This window comes from Echinops telfairi, unplaced genomic scaffold, assembly GCF_000313985.2.
Source record: "Echinops telfairi isolate 266 unplaced genomic scaffold, ASM31398v2 ScPeMD7_7467;HRSCAF=8505_1, whole genome shotgun sequence".
In the NCBI taxonomy this organism is placed as follows: domain Eukaryota; kingdom Metazoa; phylum Chordata; class Mammalia; order Afrosoricida; family Tenrecidae; genus Echinops; species Echinops telfairi.
Genome location: NW_022111368.1, coordinates 5,855,855 through 5,867,319, shown reverse-complemented (window position 1 = coordinate 5,867,319; position 11,465 = coordinate 5,855,855). Strand labels below are relative to the sequence as shown.

General features: G+C 37.5%; 1 protein-coding gene across 1 annotated transcript in view; it reads right to left on the bottom strand.

The window, feature by feature from the left end:
• Nucleotides 1-11,465, bottom strand: part of MYO16 (myosin XVI) — a 580,058-nt gene that overhangs the window by 240,879 nt on the left and 327,714 nt on the right. Inside the window, exon 21 of the mRNA XM_004704405.2 lies at nt 1,145-1,297. Coding sequence (XP_004704462.1) covers nt 1,145-1,297 — 153 coding nt within the window. The remainder of the gene's footprint in view (nt 1-1,144; nt 1,298-11,465) is intronic.

Here is an 11,465-nt window from a genome sequence, read left to right as displayed (position 1 = left end):
TCCTGTAAAGAGTTACAGTCTCAAAACCTCACAGGGGCAGTTCTAACCTGTCCTATAGGCTCTATTAGGAGGCATGGACTCGACTCGATGGCAATGAGAGTTTAGTGAGCGAGGTTTTTTATTTTCATTTAAATAAACATATACATGGTTCCCAATTTTACATCATTCTTTTACCTCTAAATAGGCAAATCAAGCACTATTTATGAAAAATATTGACATGCTGGCAACAAGAAAAAAGCATCTGACAGTATCAGAAAAAGTATGAAAAGAAGTGATTTGTAAGTCTACACTGACAGATATGTAAGCTAGAAAATGAAATAGGTTCTCCTGATAGCTGAATGCCATCCATTTTCATCAATGTTCAATGTCTTTTCACATATTACAGGCAAATTCATATTGTGTCCTCTTGTTAGTCGACAGGATAACTCTTTATATTATAGATGGTTATTTATGTGATAGCAATATGGAACCAAAGACTTTCATTTCAGGTAAAAATCATTTAAACCAAGCCAAACCAAAACACTGCCACTGAATCAACCATAACTCATAAGACAAAGAACTACCCTTCTGGGTATCTGAGGCTGTTAGTCTTTACCAGATCAGAAAGCTTCCAATTTCTCCTTCTGAACGCCTGCTGGCTTCAAACTGCTGTCCTTGTGGTAACAGCTCAACCTGTGAGCCACTACTACATCTACTATAACTCTTGATTTTGATGAAAATACTTTATTTGTGTATATATCATTTTTTGCCTAATTCATCTATATTCAAGTTTTAAAATTTAATGATAACTAAATATTCCTATTAATGGCTTTTAGGATTCTTTAGTGTTAGATATTATTTTATGAAATCTCAATTTTGTCTGTTGAGCATTTGTAACCATGCCAAATAGTGTTTCAAAGACAGAACCACTTCCATTTTTAAAACAAAATGATCCAATATTTATTGTGCTTTCAATGAATTAATGTTCCTTCAAATGCCTCTTCAAAAAAATAGCATATTTTTCATTACAAAAATATTGCAGTGTCATAAATAAAGATATCTCAGAATATATATCAAAAGAAGGCTACTTGAAAGAATATTCTTTTTCTGCAGTACATTTAAATGCATACATTTTGTAAAGAATCCAATTATATTGTATGAATACCTGGAAAAAAAAATCCAAAACTCCAGTCTGGTTACCAGGAGAATATGCTGTTTCCATGGCAACTCCCTCTTGTACACATTCTGTTTGTTCTTGTAGAAATAGCACTTCATTGATATAGTGGTGTATCTTCTCATTGGTCATGTTGACACACAGCTATTATGGGGAAAATAGAAAATAGAAAAAGGTAAACCAGTAGTGAAGAGCTTCTCATTCTATGACATAACTTCAGAAGGGAGAAAGAGTGACTTAGCAATATTCAAAATCTAATAGCCTATTGAGATCAACCATTTTTATATTGCCTTCTTAGCTAAAGTAAAGCGCTTCAGCACACATTGTGTGTTTTGACTACTCATTTTAAAGGGAGTATATGCAATAACAAAAAGCGAAATTGCAACATTACCTTTACAACATTGTATTCTAGGATATACTAACATTTAAATATACTTCTAATGGAAAATTATATTTTGGCTCTAGTCAGCAAATGGAAGATCAAATTTGGGCTCACCATGGGATTCCAAAGAAAAGGAAAGTGTTGTTGTTTTTCTCATTTATGAATGCACACTATTGATGGGAAGATTAAAGATGGAGTTTCTTATGGGAAGAATAATAGGTGTAAGCATTTTGCTGTAGTAATTATTTTATCACATGATTTTCTAATTTCCTCTATTTTTTTCCCTTCTAACAAGTCATTTCCATAAGGAAAAAAAAGCACATTATGTCTTAACTTTAAAACCTGAATTTCTTCTTTTTTTAAATCATTTTATTGGGGCTCGTACAACCTTATCACAACTCATACATCCACCCATTGTGTCAAGCACATTTGTACATATGTCGCCATCATCATTCTCAAAACATTTGCTTTCTATTTGAGCCCTTGATATTAGCTCCTCCTTTTTCTCCTCCCTCCCTGTTCCCCCTTCCCCTATGAACCCTTGATAATTTATAAATTATTATTTTGTTATATCTTACACCATCTGATGCCTCCCTTCACCCACTTCTCTGCTGTCTGTCACCCAGGGAGGAGGTTTTATGTAGAGCCTTGTAATCTGTTCCCCCTTTCTCCCTCACCTTCCCTCCACCCTCCCGGAATTTAAAATAAAATAAAAACATTGATCTTAAAAATATTGAAATATAAAATAAGGTAAATCTAATCACAGTGAAATCTCTGCTGATGTTACTCCCTCTCTATTATCTCCTCTATTTATTCTTAATGTCAAATCCCTCCAAAGTTGTCTCTACTTACCATCATCTCAAATTCTGTCCCTTGCATTGTTTTCTAAAACCATTCTAATTAAAGCCTTGCCTTCACGCTTCCACCAAAATATATCCCGTAGATGTCATTAGAGATTCGTACATTTCTATACCTAATATTCTTCTTTGTTCCCCTGACCTCTCAGTGAGCTTTTTTTTTTTTAATCATTTTATTAGGGGCTCATACAACTCTTATCACAATCCATACACACATCAATTGTGTAAAGCGCATTTGTACATTCATTGCCCTCATCATTCTCAAAACACTTTCTCTCCACTGAAACCCCTGGCATTAGGTCCTTATTTCCCCCCTTCCCCCCTCCCCCCTCTTTCATGAGCCCTTGATAATTTATAAATTGTTATTTTGTCATATCTTGCCCTGTCCGACGTCTCCCTTCACCCACTTTTCTGTTGTCCTTCCCCCAGGGAGGAGGTCACATATAGCTCCTTGCAATCAGTTCCCTCTTTCCTACCCAGTCTCCCTCTACCCTACCTGTTTCGCCACTCACACCACTGGTCCTATAGGGCTCATCTGCCATGGATTCCCTGTATTTTCAGTTCCTATCTGTACCAGTGTACATCCTCTGGTCTAGCCAGACTTGCAAGGTCAAATTCGAGTCATGGTAGTGGGAGCGGGGAGGAAACATTTAGGAACTAGAGGAAAGTTGTATTTTTCATCATTGTTACATCGCACACTGACTGGCTCATCTCCTCCCAGAGACCCCTCTGCAAGGGGATCTCCAGTAGCCTACTAGTGGGCTTTGGGTCTCCACTCTGCACTCCCCCCATCATTCACTATGGTAAGATTTTTTGTTCTGATGATGCCTTATACCTGATCCCTTCGACACCTCGTGGTTGCATAGGCTGGTGTGCTTCTTCCATGTGGGCTTTGTTGCTTCTGAGCTTGATGGCCGCTTGATTACCTTCAAGCTTTTAAGACCCCAGAAGCTATATCTTTTGATAGCCGGGCACCATCAGCTTTCTTCACCACATTTGCTTATGCACCCGCTTTGTCTAGAGCGGTTGTGTTGGGAAGGTGAGCATCATAGAATGCCAATTTAATAGAAGAAAGTATTCTTGCATTGAGGGAGTTCTTGAGTGGAGGCCCAAAGTCCTTCTGCTAACTTAATTCTAAACCTATAAATGATCCAAATTGGTGGGGAGGTGGGTGTGGGAGACCTGGTAGGGCATGATCAAGGGGAACATAATAAAGAGGAAGTGCTGAAATCCTGGTGGGGACTGAGCATGATAGTGGGACAGGAGGAGAATCAAGGGAAATAGAGGAAAGAGCTGGGAGGCAAAGGACATTTATAGAGGTCTAGATAAAGACATGTACATATGCAAATATATTTATATGAGGATGAGGAAATAGATCTATGAGCCTATATTTATAGGTTTAGTATTAAGGTAGCAGAAGGACTTCGGTGAGCTTTTGCAGAGTTGATTCTCTGGCTGTTTTAGAATACAGCCCTGCTTGTCTTCAGGGAGTGCAGATTGTCTGGGCACTGCTCAGATCTCACTGACAACTCCTTCTTTTCCAAGTCTCCAACTCGTGATCTCTTCATATGAGAGCTTGATCAATTCTCTACCTGTGCTTATTCAGTCTCCTAGATTGATATGCTATCTCTGTGCTGATGAAATCCAATGCAGATCTCTGCCTCAATCTTCTTTATGAACTACAGAAGTACATGTTTCTTATAAGAAAATAGTCATAAGACACATTTTCTTCACTCTCTCATCCAGACAAAGTTTGTAAATCCATCTGGGTTCTAGAGACATCACACGTATCTCTACCCCAGGCCAGGAGCGAGAACAGAATTTAGCTAATCGTAGAGGATAGCTCACACTGCTGTTATACAGCTAGCAAGAATGCTAATCTTAAGATGTTAATTATATTAATAAAAATACATTAAGACAAATAACTAATTTTATCATATAAATAGCCTCATACCAGACCAAGTTCTAAGTACCTTACACAAATTACCGTATATACTCGTGCATAAGCCGAGTTTTTCAGTACATGTTTAATGCAGTTTTTGTGGTAAAATTAGGTGCCTCAGCTGATGGCCGCGTCAGCTTGTACTCAAGTCTATACTGTATTTAATTCTCTCATCAAGGGATGAGGTGGTCACTATTATTCTATTCATATACCGGATAAAGAAACTGATCAAGGGATGAGGTGATCACTATTATTCTATTCATATACCGGATAAAGAAACTGAGGCCTAAGGACAAAGTGGAACTTGTCCGAAGTCACAGAGTCACTAAGTGGTCAAGACAGAAATGTAAATCAGTCCAACATAGTCTACAACGTTCACCCTTAAAGATGATATTACAGTGAACCCTCGTTTATCGCGGTTAATCGGTTCTAGACCCTACCGTGATAAATTAAATTCCGCGAAGTAGGATTCCTTATTTGTAAATCAAATATTTTCGTAGTTAGAGCATAGAGGACATGAAAAAACACCCTTTAGTCACCATTACACTCGTATTACCCAATTTATTAAACGAAAAGGGGAAAATGCAGTAAAACATTTTAGACGTTACAATTATCATTTATTATTTATTATATTATGAAGTACAACGGATGGAGCGAACGGAAGACTCATTCAAGTCGAAATGGCGTGCAACCTCCATGATTTTCTTGCCATCTTTGATCATATCCAAAAGTTTTACCTTTTCCTGGATGGTGAGCATCTTCCTCTGGCGCTTATTTTTATTGTCAGAAGGCTTAGAAGAAGAAGCTCGTTTAGGAGCCATCATAGGGCTTAGATAAAATTTCTTAAAAATCGCAAACAATTACAGTACACTGTACAAAAGCAAAAATGCATCTGATATGTAGCTCCGATACATAGCGATGCAGACAGAAGTGTGTATAGTATGGAGCCAATCAGTGGCAGTAATGACAGAGCATGCGCTATTATGCAAAAACCGCGATAGAGTGAAGCCGCAGAAGTCGAAGCGCGAAGTGGCGAGGGTTCACTGTATACTAGGTAAAAACTAAAACTGCATTTTTAAATATTAAGAGTTCAGGAACTCAATAAAAATCATTTTAAATGAGTAATTTATACTTTTATAGATGGTAATAACTAGATAGATCACTTCTAAAAGGAAATTAACATCTTATTTGCAAATGAAATAATATTTATGATATTTGATGAGATATTTCATGAATTCTTATTAAGAAAATGACTAAAGTTTTATAAAGACCTAAAGAGGAGAAAATAAAAGACCTCTCCATTTGCCTTTTTCCATATGCCCAAATTCTTTTACGAGGTTTCTGTCATCAAAATACTCGTTACCTAGGTATAATCCAGCCCATTCATCTTCTCACATTGTTCCTCACAACTAATGGGTGATGCCAGTGGATTGCTCTTTCCCCTGTTTTAACTGTTCAACGGACTATTGAATTAGAGTTAAAATATGGGGGCAATCCTGGAACATGACCTTTAAAATTGCTAGTCAATGTAAATAAGACGCATAAAATGGACACATCACCCAATGTCCGCCTACCTAGCTGAAAAATGGAAAAATGTATCCTTCCAATAAAATAGTGGTCAAAATCTTGGTCAAAATGTGTCTATTCTTGATATCATTCCATTGAATCTGCTGGAGTTGGATATGTGGGTATGAGTTAAACCTGTGGGAAACTAAAGTGAAGATTTCTACAAGTAAGTTATTTTATTATACAAAAACCATGCATCTTGATGAATTATTGAGTACATCATTGACTTCAATGCCAATTAACCATCAATTTTACTTTCCAATTCTATTCATCAGAATTATGTCTAGGATCCCAGAAGATCCCCAGGTATTCCTTAGTGTGGGTGAAAGGTGAGTACTCATAAATACTAATGATTAATTATTAAGTAAATACTTAATTAGTATGCCTACTCCTCTAATTTAAATACATGCTTTGTCCATTAAGGGCCATTGCTAACTTGTTTAATGATAAAAAATATGCACTCCTTGAAGACACTGTTTAGTATTAGAAACATATTTGCTTATCCAGATGGCCTTCATTCATATTAATGGCAAAGTTAATTTCTTAAGTAAATTTTCACCAATTGTTCTCCCTTTATTCTTATAACTCTTAGAAACATATCTGAAGCAAATATAAAATAGAGCATGACATATACATCACAGCAGTAAAGTAGAAGGTTAATTAAAGCTGACTCCAATTGAAGGCAGAGCCCCAGGCATTAGACAGTGATTCTCAATCCTGTCTGCACATTAGAATTAACTGGGGAGCTTGTATAAAGGCTGATGTCTGGCCCTAAACCCAAACCAATTAAATCAGTGTGCGCGTCAGACATTGATATATTTCAACCGCTTTTCACATGATGCTAGCATGTAGACATTGTTGAACACACTAAGGTAGGTAATGACACAAAGGATGCACAATCCGTTCACTGATTCACTCATCATTTAATGAATATTAATCTATCTACTTAGAATATCTATCTAGAACTGATGCTAGATCTCAAATAATCTAGCACTTCTCAATTATGTTTAGGAGAAGATGCCTTTTGGAAATATCAGTAGACCTTCTCTGAAAAACAGACAAGCAGACAAACAGAAGCCTATTGGGGAAACAGTGGCGTAACGTAAGTTCATGAGATTCTCTTCTGCAGAAAATGTCAGGGTCTTTTCAGAGCCAATGTGGACTGGGAACTTCTAATTTCCTTTTCTTTGCAGACTATCTCCAGGCTTTCCACATTGTTAGCTGTTCACTCCCTGTGCTTTCTCCAACAATTCCATTGATCTTTATTTTGATGTATTACCTACAACATGGTGCTGGGGTGCGGTAAAAGGAGAGTAGATTGTGTTTGTTCCAATAATTGTGGAGAGCATTCTTCTCTGCCTACCTTGTTTAGGAAAGGTCATGCTGGTTTTCTCCTACTGTCATCTATCTTAAGCTCATAATTAGAGAACACCATCTCTGACACTATTCTCTTTTTCTTACCAAGTGAGGACGACTGTTGTTCGCAGTCATATGCAGTAGGGTTAACTCCTGACCAGCATCTGCACCAGAGCCCTCTGCCAACAAGTATGTACTGAGCACCTGCCATGGCCTATCCTCTATGCTTCCCACCGGAACACCAATCTTTTGTTTTGGTTTATCCGTGATGTTTTGTTTTCCACCCATTCTCCTCCTGTCTGCAACTTTTTCTCTGGGGATTTCCCCAGTGAGTCAGTGCCCCCCTGCTCATTGATCTGTGCCATCCGATCAATTCCTAAGCTATAATCCTTACTGGAGCCAATCAGCAGGTCATTTTGCCTGTGAATTGGCTGGTGTGTTTGGGAGGCCCACTTTGACTGAGCAGTTGAGTGCATAATAATTAAGCCACCAGGGTTCATGCCATAAAGGGGTGACCAGATACTGGGGTTCATACCATAAAGGGGTGACCAGATACTGGGGTTCATGCCATAAAGAGGTGATCAGATAGGCCCCATGCAATGACTAAGCAAACTGTTGGGGTTTGAATCCACTTCTGAAGAAAGGCCTGGCCATCTATTATGAAAGGTCACAGCCATTAAAAACATAATGGGGTGTGACTGTGGCTACATGATAGCAGTTTTTTATTTTGTTTGTTTGTTTTTAAGAAAACCATCATGTGTCCACAGAAATACTCAAAAGGATTTGTGAATGTTATTTTCTACCAGTTTGCATTCCAATCAGCAAGGAATAAGGGTTTAAATTCCCTTAATCCTTATCAACATATTGTGTTATTATTCTGGAAATCTAGGAGTTTCCAGAAGTCAGAATTAACTAAGTGACTTTTAAAAAGTAAAGGTTCTTCTAGTATAAGAAAACAAATAAACAAACAACAACTCATTACTATAGAGTCAGTGCTGACTTGTTGTGACCCTCTAGGACAGTGTAGAACGGCCCTATGCATTTCTGAGACTGTAACTCTTTATGGGAGAAGAAAGCCCCATCTTTCTCCTGTGGGGTGGCCGGTGGCTTCAAACTGACTTTGTGGTTAGCAGCTCAATGCGCACCCCCTATACCTCCAGGGCCCTCTCCTTATATGTCAGAGGCTGTAACTACTTTACATCAATAAGATGGGGTGATCTATAGGAAGAGAACCTGGTAAGTTTTTAATTAGTGGTATTTATGGTAATATTATTTGAGTCATCTTTGTATGGTTTTTTGTTTTGTCTTGTTTTGAAGGATGGTGTCTTCACTAGTGATTTACCATTAATAAAACAGAGATTCTCTTTTGAGGTTTACCTTGCCAATCATACTCCATAAAATGCTAGACCTGATCACATCTGCATTTTTTCACCCTTTTTGAAGATCTCGCTCTCCCTTGATAAAATCCTGGTTGATATGAATTTTCCAGAAAGTCTCATTTTCCAAGGAACACTCTCCGGCAGGACTAAGTTCTAAATTCTTTGACAACTTTCCCCAAATTCATGTCGATGAAGTCTGGCTTCAAGATAGTGTATCTATCTTCGGTGACAGAAGCTTTTACTTTGACCACATTAATTCTCTATCATAGTTCTCTACATTCTTACAGCAGCTTGTCCATGTGTAATTTGGTTACATTCTATAGCTTCAAAGATAAACTGTTATAGATTTGCATGCCCCGCGTCTAGTGGGGCTTGGGGTGCGGTAGGTCATTGCATGATAGATTCTTTTCTTCTATACTTTTCTGTGAGTGTTTTTGGGGTCAGGCTGGAGCACGCAGAGCTTTGCAATTGATGCTTGGAGAAGAGAAACAGCAACCCTAATTCAAGGAACAGTCGTATACTTTAACGCCTACCCAAAGCCGAAGGGCCTATTGTAATGAACTCCTTATAGTGAACAGTTGCTTCAACAGTTATCAACTCATCGCCAATTCTGCTTCGTATCTAGCTAGATCCATTGCCCCATCCACCTCAGAAGTGGGTTCACTTCAAGCAATTTCTAAACATTATGACATTTCATTAACACATCTAGAGTCCAATTTTCTTATTGTACTATATGATATTAAGGGCTTTAAGAAACACATTTTTATACTTTTTACTACACATGTTGCTGTTGTCCTGTGTCACTAAGTTAGACCGAGCCCCACTCCTGTCCTTGTAGGTCTGAAAGGGAAGCATTGCCTGGTGCCACACCCACCTCACAATCCCTGCCACATATGAGCCCGTTGTTTCAGCCACTGGGGCAATCAATGTCATTGATTCACCAAACATGAGGTCTTGTCCCAAAATAAGTGAGACCTTGATATCCTCTCCTGGACATTTTGACTGTACATCTTCTAAGACAGATTGGTTTGTTCTTCTAGAAGTCTATGGAATATTCAATATTCTTCATCAACATTTTAATTCAAGGACATAAATTCTTCTTCAGTTTTTCCTTATTCCCTGATCAGCTTGCACATGCTTAAGAGGCTACTGAAAACCCTATGACTTGGGTCAGAAGCAACTTAGTTCTCAACGTAAGATCTTTTGCTTTTTAACACTTTAAAGGCATCTTTGCTACAGGTTTGACAAATGCAATCTGTTATTTGATTTCTTGACTACGGCACCCATGGGTGTTGACTGTGGATTCAAGTAAAATGAATCACTGACGACGTCAATCGGTCTCTCCTTTTGTCATGATATTGATTCTTGGTCTGGTTGTGAGGATTTCTGTTTTATTGATGCTAAAGTATAATCCAAGCTTCAGGAAATAGTTCAAGTCCTGTTCATTTTCACCTAGTAAGGCTGTGTCGTGTAACCTTGACTAATAACCTCTTGTTCTTTGGATAGGTTCTGTACTTTTTGCCCAATGAAGTTTTCTGGAATTCTCATTCCTTGAAATAGACACAATCTTTTATAATCCACATAGTCAAATTTCTTTGCATAGTCTATGAATTACAGGTAAACACCTTTCCAGTATTCTCTGATTTCAGTCAAAGTTCATTAGACTTCAGCAATGATATTCCTTGTTCTATTTCCTTTACTGAATCTGGTTGGAATTTCTGATAGTTGTTTTTCCATGCCCTGCTCCAACTGTTTCTGCAGTGTCTTTGACAATACCTTATTGTGTGATATAATTTTATTGTTCAATAAAATTAATTCAAACATTTTTGCACTCTGTCGAATGATCTTCCTTTTGGAATGGATACAAATATCAATCTCTTCCTGTCAGTTGACCAGGTAGGATTTCTGTTTCAAATTTCCTATCATAGATGAATAAGTGTCTCTAGCATTGGTTTGTTGAAACATTTAAATTGGTATTCCTTCAACTCCTGGACGTTCGTTGTTTGCCAAGACTGTCAAAGCATTTTAAACTACATCCATAGCATGGGTTATTGAAATCAGAGTGCCTTCGGAAGTGGTGAAATATAGACCAATTCTTGTTGGCTCCGTGACCCTATGTATTCTTTTTATTATCTTTTGGTGCTCCCTCCTCATTTAATACTTTCCTTAGAGATTCCTTCAGTTTTTCAATTTGAGGCTTGAATTTGTTTTCTTTTTGTTCTTCAGCTTGAGACATACTGGAGATATTCTTTTCTTTGGGATTTCTAACTCCAGGTCTTTTCACATTTCATTATGATATTTTATGTTGTCTTCTACAGCCACTCTGAACTCTTCTGTTCAATCCATATCTTTTAATTCATCACTTATTCCATTTAGTTTAATATTTTAAGCTCAAAAATAAGTTTTCAGGGTATCTTATGACAATTATTACACAAAAATACTAAAAACATAATTTCTTAAATTTATCAAATATCAAGAATTTACATTATATTAGTGATCTTACCATTTTTAATACATAGTCTTATAAATGAGAATCTAAAGAATATCTATGATTTTATTTGTGTAGCTCTTAGGGTATTTTAATAGTCTCCATCTCTCTTCTCATGGTTTTCTTCGCATTTGATATACTGGAAAAAAATCAGTTTGTCTTTTACAGTGTTCCACATTTTAGAAACTGGCACAATGTATCTTGATGGTTTTACAACTCTTCTGTCTTGCCAATTAGTAGTTAGATCAAGAATTTCCATGATATGCAGGTTCTCTGCTCCTGGTCTTCTATTCCTCCAATCTTCCTTTCTTCCGGCCTCCCTTGCTCCTTTCCTTCCTATCC